The sequence below is a fragment of the Tarenaya hassleriana genome, unplaced genomic scaffold (assembly GCF_000463585.1).
Source record: "Tarenaya hassleriana unplaced genomic scaffold, ASM46358v1 Cleome4, whole genome shotgun sequence".
In the NCBI taxonomy this organism is placed as follows: domain Eukaryota; kingdom Viridiplantae; phylum Streptophyta; class Magnoliopsida; order Brassicales; family Cleomaceae; genus Tarenaya; species Tarenaya hassleriana.
The window spans coordinates 339740-362816 of NW_010966881.1; the positions used below are offsets into that span (position 1 = coordinate 339740).

The 23077-nt window shown below is 38.7% G+C and overlaps 5 protein-coding genes across 6 annotated transcripts in view; 3 read left to right on the plus strand and 2 right to left on the minus strand.

The window, feature by feature from the left end:
• Positions 1-1259: 1259 nt before the first annotated feature.
• LOC104823184 (gibberellin 2-beta-dioxygenase 1) lies at positions 1260-3325 on the minus strand. Its single transcript, XM_010554622.1, has 2 exons — positions 2344-3325; positions 1260-1741 (listed from the first exon to the last, which is right to left on the minus strand). The coding sequence occupies exons 1-2, from the start codon at positions 3166-3168 to the stop codon at positions 1430-1432; spliced, it is 1137 nt and encodes a 378-aa protein (XP_010552924.1). The 5' UTR covers positions 3169-3325; the 3' UTR covers positions 1260-1429.
• A 2014-nt stretch (positions 3326-5339) lies between these two features.
• On the plus strand, positions 5340-13923 carry LOC104823185. Its single transcript, XM_010554623.1, has 24 exons — positions 5340-5642; positions 6129-6244; positions 6541-6625; positions 6988-7041; positions 7196-7287; positions 7382-7485; positions 7835-7910; positions 8491-8917; positions 9131-9463; positions 9544-9744; positions 9866-9964; positions 10061-10133; positions 10310-10437; positions 10552-10840; positions 10914-11158; positions 11249-11373; positions 11954-12071; positions 12261-12316; positions 12397-12490; positions 12565-12739; positions 12820-12891; positions 12964-13067; positions 13505-13567; positions 13663-13923. Exons 1-24 carry the CDS (start codon positions 5574-5576, stop codon positions 13768-13770), a joined length of 3306 nt encoding a protein of 1101 aa, XP_010552925.1. The 5' UTR covers positions 5340-5573; the 3' UTR covers positions 13771-13923.
• A 1099-nt stretch (positions 13924-15022) lies between these two features.
• Positions 15023-18188, minus strand: LOC104823186. The gene is made up of 7 exons (XM_010554625.1): positions 17858-18188; positions 17266-17760; positions 17027-17179; positions 16849-16911; positions 16725-16766; positions 16186-16619; positions 15023-16066 (listed from the first exon to the last, which is right to left on the minus strand). Exons 1-7 carry the CDS (start codon positions 18138-18140, stop codon positions 15458-15460), a joined length of 2079 nt encoding a protein of 692 aa, XP_010552927.1. The 5' UTR covers positions 18141-18188; the 3' UTR covers positions 15023-15457.
• A 1000-nt stretch (positions 18189-19188) lies between these two features.
• Positions 19189-20789, plus strand: LOC104823187 (copper transport protein ATX1). Its single transcript, XM_010554626.2, has 3 exons — positions 19189-19353; positions 19882-19957; positions 20459-20789. The coding sequence occupies exons 1-3, from the start codon at positions 19345-19347 to the stop codon at positions 20599-20601; spliced, it is 228 nt and encodes a 75-aa protein (XP_010552928.1). The 5' UTR covers positions 19189-19344; the 3' UTR covers positions 20602-20789.
• Positions 20790-22032: 1243 nt separating this feature from the next.
• The window catches only part of LOC104823188, a 3907-nt gene continuing 2862 nt past the window's right edge, over positions 22033-23077 (plus strand). For both annotated transcript variants that reach the window (XM_010554627.1, XM_010554628.1), the window contains exon 1: positions 22033-23077. In XM_010554627.1, the coding sequence (XP_010552929.1) occupies positions 22461-23077 (617 nt within the window). In that variant the 5' untranslated portion in view covers positions 22033-22460.

Below are 23077 nucleotides of genomic sequence, written 5' to 3' on the forward strand. Positions count from 1 at the left end.
GGGAAAGAATGATAAGAGAGATGGAGGATTTGAGCATACCCCGTCGGGAGGCGAGACACGAGGAAGGCGAGGTTGGCAAGCGAGGTGTGGTGTATGAATCTGCTCAAAATCCTAATCTAGTGTTTAAGGAATCATCTGAAGGATGAAAATACCCTTGACCTCAGACGGAATCCTAAGAATGACGGATCACGTTTCTTCCGTTGGTTTGCCTTTTTCTCTCGCAATCTTGCTTCGGGTTACTTGTGGGTTTGAGTTTTCGGATAGAACTTGACCTCGGACTTGAAGTTTGGGGTTTTTTTGGGAGACAATGCTTCTGATCTTCTCCTTGCGGGGTAGTTGGGTTCCCTCAGCCGAGTCCCTATCAGATGGAGATCCGTGGATCGTCAAGTGTCGGGTACCCCTAACCTTTTTCTCGGATCGATCTCGTGAGATGGATACTCGTAAAATTCTCACCCGAAACCGAATTCCTCTCCATGTGCTCTCATCTTGTCGTCTCTAAAATCCCTTTCTCGCCCACCAACTTTGCCATCGGAGTTTCGAACCATAACTACCCTCTTAATGTCTTTATGCATTTTTTGGTCACCCATTTAGCATTTCCAAAACCCCTATTTAGCTCTGCTGTCTGTCGGTATGATTTCGGATTTGGCCAAATTTTGAATTCGAATACCCAAATCTTGGTCACCAATTTAGCGTTTCCAAAACCCCTATTTAAACCTAAAATTCGATACCAAATCTGGGGTGTCAATCGGGCCGATTCGATTCGGTACTCGGTCCGGAAGTTTCGGGCTCGGGCTTGGGCCGGCCCGATTTTTTTCGAGCCTATATAATTAAGCCTGAAGCCCGGCCCTATCCACTTTGGACTCGGGTCGGACCGGGCCAGGCCAGCCCACGGATCTTCTTTGTAAATGTTATTTTTTTTTCTTTTTTTCTTTTTTTTTAAAATTTTTTTTGGGCATTCATGCCGGCCCGACTCGAGTCTGAAGCCCGATTTGAGTCCGGCCTGAAAGCCCGATTTTTTTTCAGACCAATAAACTTCGGCCCGAAGCCCGCTATTTTTCGGGCTGGGCCGGGTCGGGCTTCGGGCCCAAATTGACACCCCTAACCAAATCCAATGTATGAATTTAGATGTTAAAATTTCGTGTATTTAACCCGTTTCGGAACCTTAGTTCCAAATACCTTCTCGGACCGGGTTTGGATTCTAGCTCGCTCGGTTTTCTCATTTCTCTAACGTCTATTTGGTAGAGCATACCTCGACAAAATTGAGCACAAACGGATGTAACATGCCATTTTGTAGGGTTTTAACACAGAACACAATATTAAAAAAACAAAACTAGAACAAATAAATCAACAATCCACGACATAACACTCGAGAAAACACAACACAATCTCAAAACAATATACTTCTCTTGGCCCTAAAAGCTCCGTCCTTCTAAAGCCTTGTGCGGTACCTGTCGAGCGGATCTTTGAAGTAGAGACGTTCGTTGTAAACTCTCCATGCGTAATCCTCGAACGAAAATGACCTAAATACCCTTTTCTCCCCGTCTTCTTCTTCCTCCTCCTCCCCGAGCCCTTCATCTCCGTCGTCTTTTCCGGGCATCAGAGGTGAAACCCTAGAATCCATGGGAAGTGTCAACAACAATGACATGGTTAGGCGTTTGCTTCGTCCGTCGTCGCCTTCGCCTTGACTCGAGCATGCCACCGGTCTGTATCTAACTTTCTTCAGCTTCCCGTTACTCCACACCTATACCAAACATCATGTATTATATCTAAAAACCTTAGCTTTATATTCCGGCAATCCAGACATCATATATATATATACAATGTTGCCTTCAAGTTTCATTCACTTGTTAAAATTATGAACTCGAGTTGTGTATTCCAGGGGTAAGGGAAAACACTTCACGAGGGAGAGCCCTCCGGTTCTCTCAGAAGGTACCAACCCAAACATTTTTTCAGTAGTGGTGGCGTGAGAAAACCGAACCGAACCGGTATAATCCACCAAACGAATTAGAACCCAATTCTTTCCCTTTCTGCATCCGCAACCAAACCAAAATACCATTTTTTAAAATCGAAAGAGAAAAGTTCGAATCAAACCAAATCGAATAGCTAAACCAGAATCCGAACCGAAACCACCATCAGTTACTAGATATCTTGGATTCCGTTAATTCGGTTTAGAGACAAAAATCTATGGAAACAAGACTGAAGTCACTCCGGTTCGGATGGTTTGGGTCCTTTTTTTTTTTTATCTAAACCCCACACTGACAAACTACAGTGGCATACGTCAATTATAGACTGAAAGCAAACAACTACAGTGTCTTGAGCCAATAATAGACATCGGGAATTTACCTGAGCGATATCACCGAGCGTGACAAGAACCGAGTCAACTCGGGGCGCCACGGTCACCCAACCCGACTCGGTCATCAAGCAATACTTCTGTTCCCTTATCTGGTACTGTAAACAGACGACGAACGGGTAAAACCCGCCGGAGATCGCCGGTTTGTCACCGGATATTCCTTCGTGAATCCACATGAAGGTGCATAACCGGGTCGGGTCATGTCCAAACGGGTTATCGAACCCGACAGCACTCGCTAACTTCTCCACCGTCTTCAGACCGATTTCCCCCAGAGCCCGAGTGAACTCGCGTAGAGAAGTGAGTTTCAACTCGCTCGAAGGCTCGGTCGAACAGTCCGCGTCCAAGCAAAACGACCCCGTCTCGGCCTCCTCTCCGTCAACGGCTTCGTAACCCAGCGGCCAGGCCTTCGGGAGCCACGTCTCCTTTTGTTCTTCACCAAGTCCGAAGAGCGATAGCGAGTCCGACTCGGCCGAGTGAGCGAGTTCACTCGGGATCATCGTACCGCAGTCCGTCAGGTCGAAGTAGCCGGACTCAGTCGCGGCGGAGAGAAGATCATCGCTGCTTCCGCCGTCTCCGGCGAGAGACACGGCAGGAAGAGACGCGGAAGAGGGGGCGGTAGAGCGGCGGCGGCTGGGAAGGGAGAGCGACGGAGGGAGGCGGTGGAGGAGGCCGGCGAGTGCGTCCGCGGAGGCCTCCGACGCCGCCGATGAGAAGTGGGCGTTGTTCGGTTGCGTCGTTGATGGAGTCGGAGGCGGCGCCGCCGTGGCTCCGCCGTGGATGTTGGGGAGAAAGTGGTGGTGGGCTGAAGAGGAAGCCATGAAAAAAGATGGAAGGTTTTGATCAACTCAGCTATCAGGAAATGTTTGTATAATATATTCGTCAATATGAACGATACCAATTTTTTTTTTTTTGGCGTGTTTGTATGAAATAAGCAAAGCTCTAATTCACAAGTGTGAATGTGATGGTCTCTACACATATATAATGTGTTGTGTATATATATCTTTATATATGTGTGTGTGATTCTAAGTAGAAACTTTTTTTAAAATTTTCTAAAAAAAGTATAAGCTTACTCTAAATTTGGGAGTTTATGTAGTATGCACATGTAAATAAAGGAAATATATACTTTAACAAAAAAAATAAAGGAAATATATATATACATATATAAAGGGATATGTATGCTAACATGGAAGAAAAAAGCCTAAACAAGACATGTTTTATTGGGAAATTGGTGTTTCTTTTTCTGCTTAAGCATCAATTTGAGGGAATGCAAATTTCATTTTAAAATATTATTAATTAGGGTTCTTGCTGTGTAAGTGCATAATTTGCTCAAGTAAAAGAGAGCTTAATTAAGAATCAGACAAGGGTTTATGGAATGGGTGTGTTGTCAGGGACAGGAAGAATGGGATTTGGTTGGCATAATTAATTATGTTTACACATACATTATGTATGTATGTATGTATAGATAGGGTTGGCTGTCCAAAATATTCCCAACTTTGGGCATAATTATATATTTTTATTGTCAGACTGTCGCCTGCTTTTATGGGGAAATGGGTGACTCCTTAATACATTTTTATTTTCCTTTATATATATATATATTGATCTCATGATATATATAACTTGTAAAAACCTAATTATCATCTAATAAGCATCCACTTGGGTTATTCCGACTAATTATTATCCATAATAACAAATTTGATTAAAATTTATGATTAGAAGGGTGACCGAAAGGTTTGGTTATTTAAAATCAAATCAAACCAAACTAAATTCTAATAAGATCGATTAAAAATAAATAAATATTTGATTATAAATTTTCTAAACAAATAATTAAATACAAATAATACAAATCTGAATTAATCCGAATATATCAAATTTAACCGCTCGACTCCCTATATATTATCGATTAATATAATATATTTATAAAATTGTTTATATAGTTTTGTAATTTGTAATAATATTTTAAGATTTAATTCATTTACTATTATTGATTATGATTACATTTGGTTATTATTTGATTATTATTTAAATTAGATATAACCAAATGGAACCGAAACATAACCAAATCGAAATCATATCGATTAAAATCAAATAATCGTTTTGTTATAAATTTTTTAAAATCAAATCTGAATCAACTATAATCAAATAATTTTACAAAAAAATAATAATAATCGAATAAACCGACTGTGTACCCTATAGTTTTCTTAATTATCATCTGTATTTTATGGGAATAAAAAAAAATAGAAGTCCCTTATTAAAAAAAAAATAGAATTAGAGAATAACACGCTATTTTGTGTCTATGGTTTTTTGCCTAGATGTTGAAGGTTTCCTACCATGCCCCACACCTGTTGAATATTACAAGAATATTTTTAAATAAAATAAAAGATGATATTGAACTAAATATATAATAATTTCTAGAATTATTTCACTTTTTAAAAAAAATATTATATCCATTAAAATTAAGTGAAACTTCATATAAAATTGAATAAAATCAAATCTTAAAAAAAGACTGAAAATACATAGGATTGAGATTTTGTAAACAGTTCATATAATTCCCTGACTTTATAATGGAACAATTTTTCTATATCAAACAAAAGCTATACACATTTGCAAAAGAAAGTGATCAGGGGGAAATTGTCGGTGGCCAGAAACAGTCAATATTCATATAATAAAATAAAATTCATATCTATTTTGGTGTTTTGAGTATAATTTTTGTATTTAATAAAATTAAAATTTATAATTTTTCTTATATAATTTATAGATTAAACTTTTACTCTTGCACACTTTGTATTTTTTTTTTAATTTAGAGTGGTCATATGTAATTTTGCATTGCAAGATGACATTAATCACTTGAACGTTAGTAATAATAGCTATCCATTGGAATTTATTTGGATTTGATCAATTTTTTAAATTTAATTTATTTTTTTTAAAGGTAATGCTAATATAAAAATGACTTTTTTTTTTGTTTTAAATTGGAAAAAATATTGGACAACCATCGGGTTGCACCTTCACATTTTGAAAATCAAAAGCTTTGATCTTGACCTTTGAACTTGCTCGAATTCCGACGACGGGCTCCTCCGCAATCCGCCCTTATCCACCGTCGCTGCTGCTTGTGGTCGCCGCCGTCACCGGCCGATGCGTTCGTCGGAATTGAATATTCTCGCTTGAATCCGTTCGTTGATCACAGGAGGAGGAGAGGAATCAGCTGATAGTCCTTTGATTTCGTTCCATGTTCGCCAGAAAATTTCTGCAGAAATCCGCCGACGATCAGAAATCCCCGGCGTCTCCTCGGCCGCAGGTAATTCTTACCCTTTCGTTTCTTCCTCGTCAGTTCTACATTTGTTGTCCCTGAGGAGTTTCACGAATAAAGCTTCCATTTTTGGCAAATCCAATTCTTTTTTTGTTCCGTACTTTTGTCGAATTTGAAAGTTATTGGATTTGCAAGAAAATCTTGTGAATCTTTCCTTTGCAATGAGTAACGATACTCTATTTTTAAAAGAACAATGATCTCTTGAAAGAAGTTGAATTCATCAATACATGGATCATTGTGCTAGTTCGAGGAACAGGCGACAACTTCAGGATTGGAACCATGTTTGCTTATATCATCAGATGCATGGGGTTTTTTTCATCTAAACTCTATGAGATGCTTACATAGTTTTGGAACTTGTATTGTCAACCATTGCATGATTTATGTTCCCTGATAGCTCTAAATCTTCATCAATAATGGGCAAGAATGCATTTCTTTTTGGCACTAGACGTTCATAAATTGTATAAATTTTCACAGGGATGTTTGGTTGAAGCAGATTTGGATCCTCAGACTGTTATCCACTATGGTATACCGTCGACAGCTTCTGTTCTTGCTTTTGACCCTGTTCAAAGCCTCTTGGCTATAGGCACATTGTAAGTTCTTTTTTCTGTCTGGCCACAGAAAATAGTGCAACACATGCATTCATTAATCTCTCTAGTTGAACACCCAAAGCTTTTTCCGTCTAAGTGATTTAGGTGTTGCGCATTAGAGATTGAGGGTAGATATGAAGAGAGAAATGAATCAAATGATATCAGAAACTTGCATGATCAGAGACATACATTATTCTTTTCGATTGCTAGTCTACCTATGATGGGCGTGAGAAGCCATCTCGCTGGTCTCTGCCTATTTGAAATGTAAAATGTAATGCTCTAGTTTTCACCCGCTGCAGAGATGGAAGGATAAAAGTGATTGGTGGAGATAACATTGAAGCAATTCTTGCATCTCCTAAACAATTACCTTTCAAGAACTTGGAGGTTTGAAATTTTCTATACACCTCTAAATTTGTTCGTAGGCTACCAACCATTCTCAATAATGGTTCCCAGTTTTCGTTTGGGTTCTTTCCATCTGTAAATGCGTTTTCCAGTTTAATTTTCTGGTGTTCCCTTCATTACTGGTTTATTAGAAGTTGGGTGGGTGCTTGCTTTTCCACTGTATAAACTTTTCGTAATTCCTATTTAAATATGGTTTGTGGTTTCTGTTCTTCTGAGTGCTGCAGTGTTAATCTATCCCTTACTGAGGCTACTTATGTTTTGATAAAATATCAAAGTCTCTTGCTTGTTGATGTAACTACGGTGACTAAAAGCTCTACTTGAATTTTATTCCCTACTTTTTACAGTTCATACAAAACCAAGGTTTTCTGGTCAGCGTCTCAAATGAAAATGAGATTCAGGTATTGCCGTATTGGTTAATCATTGTGTTTGAGTTTAATGTTTTATCTGATGCCTTCTCTTCATCGACCTTCCAAGCTTGTGACATCCCACTTTGTTTTGTTATTGTTCGACGGCATGCATTGTAGGTTTAATCCACATTTTTTTTTGTATTAGGTCTGGGACTTGGATCTCAGGCAGACAGCCTCGAGCTTACAATGGGAATCCAACATTACTGCTTTTTCAATCCTTCATGGAACTGGTTACATGTACTGAGCTTATCTTATTAAAACATAATGTAGTATCATCATTTCATCTACATCTTGCTATGGATTCGTTGACTTTTTAATCTCTCACTCTCAGGTTCATTGGTGATGAATACGGTATGGTGTCTGTCATGAAGTATAATGCTGAAGAAGGGAAACTTGTACAGCTTCCTTATTATGTTCCCACCGATGCATTGGCTGGTAAAAGTTTTGCTTTACATTTTGATGTGCTCAGAAGCTTTCATCATATTACTGAGAGAATAGCTTTGTAGGCTTAGGTTTCATCAACATTTTTAGTTAGGTTTAGCCTGTTTCTTCATATTGAAGGGTAACAAAGATGCTTTATTTCTTAATTCGTGGTTCGATATTTATCTGTTTTCGTTAAAGGAATTCACAAAACTAGATTCTGTGCGTAAGATTTAGCACCGAGTTTTTATGAGTACTAGTTCAACTGGCTGCATCAGTATTGGATGTCAAGAGTAAAAGTCCTTATTAGCTTGCATAAGTTGTTCTTTGTTAACTATTTTATCTTTTTTTCCCTTTTTTACAGAAGCGGCAGGACTTTCATCTCCTATTGAACATCCCATAGTCGGACTTCTTTCCCAACCTTGTTCGAAGGGAAGTAGGTGAGAACAACTTGTCTTAATTTGCCTACTTGTTTCTCTGGCTTGTGGGCAGTAAGTTTTGTTAAATAAATTTTGACTTTATCCATCATTAATTCCACCTATTCTTCTTATTCTAGTAGTCCCTATTGTGCAAAAGCTTATCAGAGGACTTTATCCGTTTGTGCCTTTGAAATTGGTCTGTTACGTTTGTCATAGCAGTTGGTTAACTCAATGATTTTCGCTTCTGGCTGTTGCCTTTGTTATTTCTTTGACTTCTTGCTCCCACATCCGCCATCGTTAAATTTGAAACTAGAGTATTTGCATCTGAAAATCGCTTAGCTGGACTGGATGTGACAATTTCCTGATCTTAGTCTCTATCACTTATGGGAAGTATGTTAATTCAGTTTTATTTTTTTTTATAAATCTGAGATACTAATCTTGTAGATGGACAAAAGTCTTCTTTTATGCTTCATCAGCACTGTATTTACATTGCATCCTTTCCTTTCTTTTGTTTTTGTTTTTTATTTCTCTCTGTCCACACATGCATTACATCTTTTATGTGATCAGTTTCTTTAATATATTTAAAGGACTCTTCCCGCAGATTGCTGATTGCATTTTCAAATGGATTACTCTTTCTCTGGGATGCGTCAGAAGATCGTGTCCTGCTGGTTCGAGGAAACAAAGATTTACCTTTGGAGGGTAAAACAGTGGGAAATTCTCCAGAAGTTTTTCACACTGAGCTTTCTGATCTTGAATTAGAGGGGAAAGAGATAAGTTCTCTGTGTTGGGCGTCCACTGATGGTTCAGTTCTTGCTGTTGGTTATGTGGATGGAGATATATTATTTTGGAACTTTTCTGATGGACATATTAAAAAGCCATCTAATCATGTCGTTAAGCTCCAGTTGTCATCGGCCGAGAAAAGACTTCCTGTCATTGTTATGCATTGGTGCTTGGATGCATCTCGAAGAGATAGTGGAAAGCTCTTCATTTATGGTGGTGACATCATTGGTTCTGAAGAAGTTCTTACGGTGAGAACTCAAGTCGAGTCAGTACTTTCATAGTTCTATTATTCCCGTAATCTTACCAATGTTAGGATCCTTTGGCGAGCAAGGGAAGGAATTACAATATTTCCTTTTACAAATGTTGCATTTGTATAGCAGTTGAACACAATAATAAGATGTTCATTAACTCAAATACAAGTGCTAATATGAGGTCTTGGTACTGATGATCACTATGTGCAGATGTTGACCCTTGATGTGTCTTCTGGTATGGGAGGTCTGAAATGTGTCAGCCGTATTGACCTTACCCTTAGCGGTTCGTTCGCTGATATGGTCTTGTCACCAATTTCCAGTTCAAGGAGCAGGGGAATGTTTCTTTTTCTATTGACAAATCCAGGACAGTTACATGCATATGATGACATTTCCCTTGCTTCCCTAATGTCTCAGAAGGATGAACATGTTTCTGTCTCTCCTCTGCCATATCCAATGGTTATACCATCTATGGATCCATATATGACAGTGATGATTCTTGCTGCACTTAACGGAAATGATAAATCCTCAAGGACACTTTCCGAGGTAGTCTGCCTATGACACAGATCAGGACAGCCACTGGGTAGTGTATGAGGCAATTAATCTATTTCTTCTTTCATGAATAGATGGTCCTAGCAGCAAAAGCTCAAACACCTCGCACTCCATTAGGAGCAAATGTACAATGGCCTCTGACTGGTGGTGTTCCAAACCAACCCGAATATTACAAGCTTGAAAGACTGTACATAGCAGGATATCAAGATGGGTTGGTGCGAATATGGGACGCCACTTGTCCCATTCTATCTCTTCTTTATACCTTGGATCCCAAGGCATGAATGCTAGAACTTTTGACCTTTGTGACCTTTACCTTGAAAAGTTTTAAATTTATAATCTTGTTGGTATTTCAGTAAGATGTTACAATTAATTTTTAATCCTTGGCCAATGACCCAGGTAAATGGTGTTGAACTAGCTGGGACAGATGCATCGGTATCTGCACTTCACTTCTGCACTAAGACTCTGTGTTTAGCTGTTGGCAACGAATGTGGTATGGTAAGAATACCTGTTTCTGTTAACACCTCCTTATCTGTAGCTTATATTTAATGTCCAATTGATTCTCTCTGTCTTATTTTCTTTCTGGATTTGTAGGTTCGGTTATACAAGCTGGTTGGGCATAAGGATGAAGCAAGTTTGACGATTGTTACTGACCGTGATAGGCAAGGTATGATGAAATTATCATGTCCTTTGTTAAGTATATGTATGTTGCTGTTTTGATGATTTACATCTGACCCAGATGGGTTCTTTATCTGGAGCCAAATTCTTTTTAATGGTCATTGAGATATTTTTTTCAGTTTCTATTTATGCTGTTGTGTCATGCCATAACTTCATTTCCTGCAGTTCATGCATTGCATCAAGTAGATGGACCTTGGTGGTTAGCAGCATTTTCCATCCTGAGTTCTCCTGTTTGTGCATTGCAATTTATGCAGTCTGCCAGAAAGCTTGCTGTAGGATTCGAATGCGGCAGGGTAGATATTCATTTCCTTTTTTTTTTCCTAAAAATTGTTCACATGGACACTTTCTCTCCTCGAAAGGACAGAAATCGGAATGTTGATGATGGGTTTTTTCACTCCGTTTTTCAGGTTGGGATGCTCGATGTTGCTGCATCTTCAATAATGTTTATTACGAACGTCATATCTGATTCAAGTTCCCCGATCAGGTCACTCTCTGTGAAATCATTTTCAGAATCAACTGACACAGTAAGTGGTCCAAATGATGAACTCGAAAATCCCGAGGTTTCTGAAGAGTTGATCTTGTATGCAATGACAAAGGATGCACAAGTTTTTCTCTTTGATGGCAACTCCGGGGATATTCTTGCCTCATGCCCAAGTCGTCTGAAGAACCCAACTGCAATTTGTATGCACGTCATAGGTGAGTTTTCTCTGTTAAAGATAAACAACGTGTTTCTTATACTTACATACTCCATGAACTTCTTATTATGCAGAGGACTTCATTGAAAATTTGAAAATGCCTGATGAAAAATCTGCCCATGTTTCAAACGGGAAGGGGGAAGCTGAGGACAAAACCCATTCGACTGGTGCTACCAGTGAGAATCTTCCACTAGAAAGTGAACGAAGTGTTGTCACGGAAACGAAACCTGTTGATCAGAGATTAGCAAGGTCGCCATTTCTGATTTGCTGTGAGGATACACTGCGCTTGTATACTTTGAAATCTCTGTCTCAGCCTAAGGTAAATTAGCTGATCTGTCTTTGTTTATGGTTTCCTGGAACGACTCGGTCCCTTTCTTCTTATATCAAGAACTTGCATTTCAACACATAGGGAAGTCTTGATTGCGTGGTGGAGGTGAATCTTTCAAGGCCATGTTGCTGGATGACAACCCTCAAAAAAGGCGGCGAGGAATGTGGAGTGCTTCTGCTTTACCGAACAGGGCATATGGAAGTAAGGTAATGATTCTGTAAGCGCACATCTCGTTGTAGTAATCTAGGTGAGTGAGGCTAATTCAAAGGCTGCTTAGTCGAAACAAAACAAACCAGAAATAGGAGTAAAAATAGTGAATAGATCAAGAATCATTGGATTTCATAACAAACAAGTAAAATGATGAGATAAAACAATTCAAATAAGCGTCCTAGGAATCGAGTTTCATTACAAAGGGCCCGGATTCAGTTTTAATCTGTAAATCCTACTTTTTTCCTATGCTGAGTTATATCTTCAATCTTGCCTTTGCCTCATGAACCTTTCCTTTATGCTTAACAAATCTGCCTATAGACACTTGCAATGCAATGGAGCAAAATGACAAACAAAAATGCATGAAATGACTAACTAAAAATGCAAAACACTATGCAAATGAGATGTGAAAAGTATGCACAGATTGTATCAGCCAGGATACAATCCAACCTATGAAATGAAATCTTGTAACTAAAACTTTTGATACTGCACTTGTATGAGCACCAAAATACCACCACACATATACCCATACCCACATCATAAAACCGAAAATCTGAAATGGTTTCGTTTCGTGGACAGGTCTTTCCCAGATCTTGAAGTTGTTCAAGAGAGCTCCCTGATGTCACTACTGAGGTGGAACTTCAAGACTAACATGGAGAAGACAGTATGTTCCGATGGTAGTGGCCATGTTGTCCTGGTGAGGCTTCCCTAATCTTTGATTTTACTCTAGACTTCGACACAGATTAGAAACCTAATAAACTATAATATGGCCTTCGGAAGTTTTATCGAGTTCATAAAACTTCTTATCTCATGACGAATATATATCCTTATTGGGTGATCTTGTATTACCATCTATGTTTTCGACTGATAAAAACCGGATCTACAGGTGAATGGGTGTGAAGTAGCCATCCTATCATTCATGGCCCATGAAAATGGCTTCAGGTTTATTTTGGCTAACTCTTTGCTCTTCTGAATTTCATTTTCTAAGTCACTAATAATACCTAGTTTTGAATTTTTCTTAGGATCCCAGATTCTTTCCCTTCTCTCCATGACAAAGTTCTTGCGGCTGCTGCTAATGCCACCTTCAGCCAGTTCCCGAATCACAAGAAAAACCCGGTACGTTTCTACGTTCAGCTCCGAACCTGTTTTTACGATTTACAAAATTCGCTGAGAATCAATGTTTATCACAGGAAGGCAGTCCAAGATTCCTAGGCGGCATTATTAAGGGCTTCAGATCAAGCAACGAACAGAAGGTGGAACAAGCACAAGACTTTTCACACTTGGGGAACATCTTCTCTAACCCGCCATACTTAAAGCCATCTGCTACTAGTGGAGACGATGAAAAGATTATTGAGCTGAACATAGGTTTGTGATGTTTTTGTCATTATGCCTTCTCCTTAACCTTGTTCTTGAATTTTTGCCTGATTGTAGGCTGTTCCCTGCAGATGACATCGAGATAGATGATGAGCCCGTGGCTGTTTTGCCTTCATCCGAGACAAACAGAAATGAGAAGAAAGGTAATAAGTTCTAGATTTCCTTGAGTGCTGATATCTGGTTTTGTCTCGTATAACTTTAAGGTTATTTCACAGATAAAAGAACAGAAAAGGAGAGATTGTTTGAAGGTGCATCAAGCGATGCACAACCGAGAATGAGGACTGTGGATGAGATTAAGGCCAAATACAGAAAAGCTGGGGTAAGTCATGAGTTCAATTCCATTATGCATAGAGCTTCTCTCTTGTTTCTGTTTCATCTTCATAGAGGGTTTGTGAAAGGATGAGAGACTTATCAAGAAAAAGGGTGGCGGAGCTAGTAATACGGAAAGTTTTGGGTACACGAGCACTATATGAGATGAGATCGGGTTATAACGTGACGAAAACCCGAAAATTATTTCGAGTACCCAACCAAAGCGGATCTGAGATGAGACAATATCTCGTGAGACTTGAGATGTTCAACTTCGGGTTTTGTAACACGAAAATCTCGGATACCTGACCAGTATCCACCCCTTGGCAGAATGTATCTCAAATCACGTTCAAGGATTCCCGAGTTCCTCAAATGCGGGAAAACTATCCCAATAGAAACCCTTCCATTTCTATCAGATTGCCTCTAACATTGTCGTAGAAAAATTTACAGGAAACCTCTGCAATAGCTTCACAGGCGAGAGACAAGCTTATGGAACGCCAAGAAAAGCTAGAGGTAAGTGTCTATACCCCCGAAAAAATACTGATCGGACGACAGTGAATCAGTCGATCGTAAACCCGAAAACACTTTTTGTATCGGACCCGTCGCAGAGAATCAGCGAACGCACCGCAGAGCTCCAGAGCGGGGCGGAGAACTTCGCATCAATGGCGCAGGAGCTCGCCAAGCAAATGGAGAAGCGAAAATGGTGGAACATTTGAGAAAACCCGAAAACTAATTCCGCCCATTCGCGTTTGTTTGATTTGTGTGTGAAATCTGTAACGTTTGAGCCTTGTAGTTTAATAATAATAATACCTCAGAAGCCAAATCTTTGTTTTATTCGGTTTATATCTCCTTACCGTTGTTTCTGTTCATCTTCGGCTCACTCTCTGTTCATGATTATCTTCCCCTATGTCTTTTAAAAGCACCAAAGTGGCGATACAACAGAACGTTTGCCGTTATTAGCCGTTACAGTAAAAACAGAACCCGAGCTTTGAATTCAGACATCGGACCAAACATTTGGACAATCTCACATTTTGAGATATTATGTAAAAAAAAATTATGAAAAATTTATCCATGATTTTTCTATCAAATCAAATAAAAAATTAAATAAATATATAAACAATATTAAATAAAAATCATAACATTTCTATATCTTTGATTTTTTTGGTCTTATTTTTTGTATTTAATTATGATTAAATATCATTGAAGGTGGTAGATTATATTTATTGATAATGGGCCATTTAACATTTATGTTAAAAAAATTTATAAAATGTGTAAATAAATTCAAGTTTTTTTTTAATTAGTTAAATGGGTCACGTAACCCCATTCAAATATAAATGGGCTCGCCAATGCTTCTAGTTACAAAAAAAAAATGGTTTTCTAAGATGAGGAAGAACACAAAAGAGTGCGGATAAATAATATCAAATTACATATGCATTATCAGAGTTATCTCAAACATTTCAAGGTCTTCACACAATCTATATAAAATTTAATTTGTACAAATTTTAGGTTTTATATAAAAATATATTAAAGTTATTAATTTTAAATACTATGTATCAAAAACAGAATACTTTATGGAATCCTTTTAAATATATAAGTCAATCTCTATTATTATTTTCATAACAAAATTTTAGTATAATAAATTGAACAAAAACGTCTAGAAAATCTATCTTTATTTTTGTTTACTTTACCAATAGATATTCCTCTTTTAGGTCAATTTTTCTATTAAAAGATCAATCATTGACATCCAATAAGTTTCATCAAAAATATTTTCTCGTATTGAAATCAATTACCATCAAATTACAATACCGTCATTTTCATTCAATATACACTGTAATCTGTAATATTTCAATCATCGTTTTGATTTGGTTTGGAAGTTTGCGGCTCCTTCAAGATAAACCTATCAAAAAGCTATTTAAAAAAAAATCAAATTAAAATAATTGAATAACTAACTCAAAGGATATTTATAAATAAATAAATAAATAACCTTTTTTAATCCTTAAAAATAGTTTTGGTTAGAAACCAACCGTTTTTATCTTGAAACTCGAAGCAAAATGGCAATGAAACTGAACATTTACCGTTATTGACCGTTACAGCAAAACATGACCCCACTTTTGAATTCAGACGTCGGAACCAAAACTCTGACAAATCAGATTCGGAATCATTTCAGAATCTCTCATCTTCTTCATGTGATGTGACTTCCTGCAGCCACATAACTCACCACCGGACCAGAACCACGTACGGCCATGTCGAGAATGACGAGTCTTGGCATCCTGTGAGTCGAACAAGCGACTCGGTTTCTTATTCGTTTACGAAAACTTGTTACAAACAAAGACAACACACAGAGAAGGAAAAGGAATTGGATTCAGATCCAACATCGGAAAACATCAGAACATATGATCCACATTATAACCAACGCTCGGTGTCCCGCTTGAAGATTCCTCTGCCATAAGTGGAAGCTATAAACTCCTTAAGAAGAGGGTACTGAAACATGACGAAGAGGGCGGTGGGGAGGCAAGTGAGGGGTAAAACCGGGATCGCGAGCTTCGGCATCTCTTCCAGCATCGTGAAAAGCGCGGTCGAGAACGCCACGAGCATGGCGGCGACCGATATGAACTGAGTCGATAGACCCGCGATCATCTTGGAGGGAAGAGAGACGAGGAAATCGTCCAAAGAGTATCTTGCCGTGAGCATGCCGAGGAATATGAGTACGGAAGTGCAAGATGCGAAGAACGAGATGATATCCGAGATGACGAACACCATGAACCGAGCTTCTCTGAGATGAAGAGGGTTTCCGGAGGCTTGATCCGTGCCTCCCGGGACGGTGAATATGGCTTGGAATGTGACTGTGGCGATGAGCGCGGCCACGAGGCTGCACGATGTGGCGGTGCCTTTCATCCATTCCTCGGCTTCTTTTCTCAGCGGCCCGTGAGCTGCGTCGAATATGTCTCGCGGCCTGAGACCTTCCGCGTTCTGCATCACTTTATCTATTTCCGGTGCTAGCCTCTCTACTTCCTGAACATTCAACCCGAAAAACGAACAAAGGTTAGTTTCCTTACGAATCCGTCTTAGGAGATCAGTGGGTAAAATCCGAAAATATCGGGTTTGTAATGCATGAGGGGGAAAATAGAAACCTTGAACCATTGAAGCTCTCTTTGCATCTGGAGAGCCGCACCAGGGACCTGAGCGAGAACATCCGGCGGAGAGATACGACCGGCGATATGAAGAATTCCGTTACTGACATTGTCTGTTCCCGTCAGCAACATGTCTCTTCTCTCATCCAAACCATACAACAGGTTGAAGATCTTTTCCTGTCGGAACTCCACGGCCAACAGGAAGATGTTACTGTGAGAACTGTTTTCGGACACCCACAGGAACTCGGAGTTGCGTTTTATCATCTCAACCAGGAGTTCCTTGTTTCCGCTTCTCACGGCGAAGAAGAAGGCTTCTTCAAATCCGTTCTGCGAGCGTTCTATCTTCCCCATGGCCGAGATTTCTTCGGACATTCCTCGTACGAGCTGAACTGCTTTCAAATGCATCTCTTTCAGTTCACATATACGATCTATTCCTGTTTCAGAGAATACAACATTACAGATCTTACAAGAAACTATGAACGTTGAAGATTTTTCAGACGAAGAGTGAAGTTATTTCGGGGGAAAAAAATTCGACCTACCAAACCATTTCGGGAGACATTGAAGAATCTTCCAGAGAATACCTATACACAATGGAGGAAAAGACAAAACTCAGAAACACAGTGTGTCATGATCAGATGCCGAAGATTGTGTCTATGTGCTTACTTTGATATTGGTTTCGGCTTGAGCTTGAAGTCTCTGAATCAATCTGAGGCTTCACTTCTACACCTAAGAAATCGAAACGATTGAAAGAGATGAGATATGCATACAGATATACATATATATGTGTGTGTGTGTGTGTGTGTGTGTGTTGGTGAATTACATATGAAGAAAGAGCACTGACAAGAGTAGATCAGGCGTTGCCAGAATCCAAGATCGCAGCCACTTAGAAACAAATCGGACCGTAGGGCCAAACTAGAGATGGGAGGGAACGGTATAAGAGGATGTTTAGCAACCCCCATGCGAGGGCAGGCTTCGAAGACGTCCAACGCAATATCTGGTCAACGCATTTGAAGTGAAACCCATGAGAACCGATTCAAGATTTGCCAGATCCTTGCGTTAACTAGTTCAAGAAACACTCACCGAGCATTCCATAGACTATGGAATTCCTGAGGAGTAAGCTCCCTTGGAATCCGTCGTAAGCGAGCAGAACGGGAAGAGGGGTCAGGGGATAAAGAAAGCGAGCCATTTCCTTCTGAGCGGCCATGACTGCTTTCACAACAGGTATCTGGCTGCCATGTCCCGGAACCTCTAGAAGCTTCGGGTTCTTCGCAACAAGGGCCTCGGCAATCTCCATGTTTCCATTGACAGAAGCTACGGTTAAAGGAGTATGGTAAGGAAAATTCTCGTTTTCCCTCGGGCTGATCATTTGCTCGGGCGTCATTCTCCGTAAAAGCTCCTTCACGATCTCCGGCCTTCCACAGCTACAAGCTTTGAGCAATGGAGTCTCGTAGAAGTCTATCCACGCGGTAATGGCATCCGGCCTGAGGTTCAGAAAGTCCTTCACGGCTCGGAGATCGCCTCTGCTTATCGCTCGGCCCAACGGTAGATACTCGTAGAACTCGTTCGTCACCCTCTCTTCAACACACGAAAAGCAAAACAAAACAAAACATGTGTTAATATATTTCAATGCCGCTTCTTATCTAAGTTTTGGCAAGAGAATCAAGAATTTTACTGGTGGGAGGAGGAGCCGGAGGAACGAACGCCTCGATGTTGGGACCGTCGAAACCAAACGGATTGTTCCTCAGGGCGTTTTCGGGCCTAACGTCATTTGGGACCTGCAGATTCGCAACCCGGAAAGGACTCCTGGTGAGGTTTATGCGGCGGTGGATATCTTCGGACGCAGACGGGTTCTGAGGGTCTCCTGGGGGTTTGGGGTTAGCAAACACGAACGGAGAGGCCGGGGGGGAAGCATTTTCCCGATGTACTTGTGCAGATTCCTTCTCCTTCATCTCCATTTTTTCTCACAAGTTTACAGTCTCAGTTTCAGTAAGAAACAAAGAAACTAGCTTGATGATTGATGGTTAGTACTGAACCCACACACATATATATAAATATACATATACATACATATATATATATATATATGTATATGCCTTTCTTTGGCTCTGAGTACAGGAACAGAGACATGAAACATTAGCAAACTGTTCCTTGCTTCCTTGCCTACTTCATTTCTTTCCCTTTCTTTTGCACTTTGATTCTTGTTTTCCAGTTTGAAGCTTATAACTTTTTTTTCTCTCTTTAACTCTAATTTAATCTTTTCGTGTTTCATGTTTTATACTTTGTAACGTTTTATTGATTTTTTTTTTTTTAATGTTGTAATAGAAACACTCCTTTCGCTTTCCGCTGTAACATATTGTTGTTAAAACTTGCAACTGTTAACTGCAGAGAAAGGGAAAGAACGGATAATGCATGTGTTATTGTGTGTGTGTATATATATTATAAACCATAATGTAAGTTCAAGGTTTCGTTTTGTAATATATATTGGATTTTGAAGAGATATGGTCTACGGTGTATTACTTTCATGTGGGTTTGAACTTGGAAGTATCTGCAAAAACAAAGCCGCCAACTCCTGCAGAGACTTTCTGAGTTCAGATTAAACTCTTCATGCCTGATTTCACTCTTCTATACACAGATTATATATATATATGTATATGGGGGGGGGGGGAATATCACCAAAAAAATACAAACTTTTTAAATTTGATAAATAAATATACTAATTTTTAGTTTTTGTGTAAAAATATATAAATTTTGAAATTTCCGTGTAATTGATTTTTTGTGTGGATATATGTAAAAAACTTCAAAATGTGGACATACACAAAAAGTTTCAAAATTTGTATATTTTTATACAAATGGATTTATATAAAATATTTTAAAATTTATATATTTTTACATAAAATTTAAAGTTTATATATTTATTTAGTAAATTTAAAAAGTTCATATGTTTGTTATGATAATCCCATATATATATATATCATATTATATTTTTGTGCGTCGTTTTGCCTAAGCAGGAGACTTGGTTGGTCCAACACGCGAGTTTTGCAAACCAATCAATTCTTCACGATTTGTTCTTTTTTTGGTTTAAAGGGCAAAATCCAAATCGTACAATTTCTTCTTCTTCTTCTTCTCGCCTGTGATTGAATCCCGCCAGATAACGGAGTCATGTCTCAGGTACTCGAATCAGATTTTCTCCTGATTTCGAATTTTTGAGATCTGGGTTATCGCAAAGTTTGCGTCTTTTTTGGAAATTTTACTTTCTGATTGAGTTAGGGCTTCGATTGGTTTCCTGATCATATCGAATCGGTGGTGCTTTTCTCTCCTTTCTCTTTGGATATCCCCCATCTCGATGTTTGATGATGGGCTTGTTTCCATTTTCCACCGATCAAGATTCGATTCGGTTTTTCCTTCCTTCTTCCGATTGATAGGCAATTCGTTATCATCAGTTGCATAGATCTTTATAGTTGAATTGATCAAGATCCGATTCGATAACTCTGTTCGAATTCCGACCTGGATAAGCATGGATCGTAAAGCCATGCGTGTTAGCTTGAAAGGGTTGTCCTCATTGTTTATCTTTAGATGGATCTGCTTCTGTGATGTTGTAGCAAATTTGATGAGATCAAAGGTTACATTATCATTGTCCTGTGAATTTGATTTTAGCCTCCAAGGTTTAACTTTTCGGTCACTTGGTTTTCCGGATAGACGGTTGTTCTCAAGGTAGCTATGTCCTGTGAGGGATGCGTCGGGGCAGTGAAAAGAGTTCTTGGCAAAATGGAAGGTTAGTTTCGATTCTTCCTTCCGCCTTGTTCATGCTGAGATGAAATCTAGTTACTACATGGTTGTTCATCATCTTCTTTAACGTTTATACTGAGATTTGAGACACTCTTGTGATGCTTTATCCGCTGTCTATGCGTATAGATTGTTTAGTGTATCTCTCGTTTCTTTTGATCTTCTTTTTAGTAGTTTCTATTGTGTCTTTGGTTACCGAATTCTGTCTCCAACATGCATTTTCAGTTATGAGGCTATCTATGTATTGACCTTTGTGTTCTGTCTCAAATGCATTCGATACCTTTTCACCAACCCTCCAGAACCCATGAATCTTTTCCTTGAGTAGTCCAATATAATTACCTCGGAAACTATCACGGAAGAAAGGGATTGGAGAGTTGTGGTCGATATTACCCTCGGGAAGGACAGGGAACAACCACGTAGCTAGCTATCCTTTTATGTCCGAGATGAGCGAATAACCGGCTAATGAACGGCGAAAGTGAAAATTTTTCAGGTGTGGAGTCGTTCGATATCGATCTGAAGGAGCAGAAGGTAACGGTGAAAGGCAATGTGCAGCCCGATGCAGTTCTGCAGACGGTGTCGAAGACGGGAAAGAAAACGACTTTCTGGGAAACCGAAGGCGGATCAAGGGCTTAAGGAGAGGATCATCTTATGAGTTATGACCATCCATAAAAAGACCGAATCGTATGTACCTGAATAAATATATGACTCTGAATTCTTCCCTTTTGTTTGAGCGAAAACATGAACTCTGTGTCTGAAAATTTCAGTTCAAGAAATAATGTATCCATCCATCCCTTTTTGGTTGTATGACTGAGTTTGTGTCTGCAACTATCTTTAAATATTGCTCAAGATTTTCTAGCTTCTTTGAATGAATAGAGAAATTATTATAGGAATTTGAATCCGAAAAATATAGAGTTGATTGGAAGAGGTTTTTGGTTTTTCAGAATCCAAAAATTTTAAAAAAAATTTACAATCAATATTATATGTATTTAGTTTTCTTAAAAAATTGAAAAAATATTTTACTGAAAAAAATCAATTAAAAAACAAAAAAAAAATATTTTTTGGATTTATAAATATGTTCAAAAACCAGAACAGTGTCTTGATCTCAACAAAAACCAAAAAAAAAAAAAAAAAAATACCACCATCCATAGTTATAATAGCCAAAGTTAGATATCCAAAGTTTTAAATGAATATCTGAATCCAAAACCGACTTTTTTTGCCTGAAAACTTTATCACTAAAAAAATAATTTGTATAAATTATGTTAATAAAATTTTAAAAAATATAAAAATTAGGTTAGTAATATTTCTGTAAGAAATATAAAAATATATATACTTTAAAAATAAATGTGGATAATGTTGAAAAAAATGAACATTATCAAAAGCAGCATTAAATTTAAAAGGAGAAAAAATAACATGGGACATAGTGCATAGACATTTTTGTAATATGTTTTAACGTGTAGTATAAATATTACTATGTGGTTGTTAAGTATAGGTTTGTAAGGTTTAGTATCTTGTATTTTATACAAATGGAAATTGTTTTTAATACTTTATATTTTAAGTTTGAGAAGGAAATCTAAAATATTATTTTCAGAAAAAATCGAAATTACAGTTAAATTTATATTATGAAAAGTATAGGCATAAATATTCTTAGTTTTAGAATATCAAACGCTAAATATCTAAAACTAAACTTTGATGGCAGAACAAAATTTGTTTTTATATTTTAATTTTAATTAAATGCAATAATTTATTTTGTAAATTATTAGTTTCAATTCATTAAAAAAAATAATATTTCAGAATGTTTGGCTTTATTTTTCCAAATTAAAAGGAGAAATTCTCGCGGTTTCAATCTTAAAACAAATTCCTACACATTTACCAAATTGCACTTTACCAGACTACTCCGGCCATTTCCTCCTTTACGGGGATAAATTCGTCATTTTACATCTTCAGATTTTTTAACCGAATCTGATCCGTACGTTTTCCCATCCAACGGACACAATTAATCCTCCAAAAAAAGATATATTTTTTTAATTTGTTCCCCCTTTCCGCTGTTTCAATCATAAACCCTAGCCCCACTTCTCTTGTGTTTTCCTCCATTCGTGTCAAAATGAGAACTTCGTGAACCATTTTCATCCATCCGCCGATCTTTTTTTCATCTTCTATGTGACTACCCACTTTTAAAGAGAAACCCATGAATAGATCTTGTTCTTCTCGTTGAATTTTGTTGTGTTTTTTCTTCTGGGTCTTGTTAATAGTTTGATCTGCGATTGAATCCGGTGAAATTTGTTTCCGTCCTTGAAATCAATGTTTCAATCCGTTCCTGGGAAGGTAACGAGAGGTTATTTTTCCATCTTGTCGGGATCAGACAGCGTATCTGACCCAACCGGAAACATGTTGGGGGCAATTAAAGTAGTTTAGTTCCGAGCGAACACTGAGAGATTCAGCCCAGTAGTGGTGAATACCGAGTCATCTGGCCCGCGCGTGAAAGTAAGGGGTCGATGCCGTCGGTGGCAATGAGACGAACAAGGGTTTTCGGGGTGGTTAAAGCCGCAGACGGAGCCCGGGTCCTCCGGTCCGGTCGCCGTCTCTGGCCTAACTCCGTCGAACCAAAAGTCAAGCTAGCTCATGATGTGGATGGCCATGGTTGGGATTCTCTCTTGAAAGACCATGGTAAGAACAAGGCGAACAAAACGTCCGTTAGCAGCAGCACCACCGGGAAAAAATATGACTTTCGGGTCAAAAGACGGAGACAAACGAAAACTGAGACTGCCCACGATGAGAAACCTGTGGATAAGGTGTTTGGGATTGTATATAGTAGAAAAAGGAAGAGACTTTGCGATCGAGCAAGTGATTCTGCCGACAAATCAGATGAGACGATGAGCAACCTGAAGTTTTATTGCGGGAGAAGAGGAGTCCCGGACCAGGTTTCATGTTGTCAGCCTCTGCTTACTCTTGCGGCTGATTGGTCATGTGGGAATTGCTGGTTTTCAAGTGTTTTCGGGTTGGTAATGAGGTACATGAGGAGGGAGAAACTGAGGTTGTCTGCTCTGTATGCCTTCTTCTTGTCTCATCCTATCAATGATGTCTATGCAGATCACGGCATCCAATTCCTGCT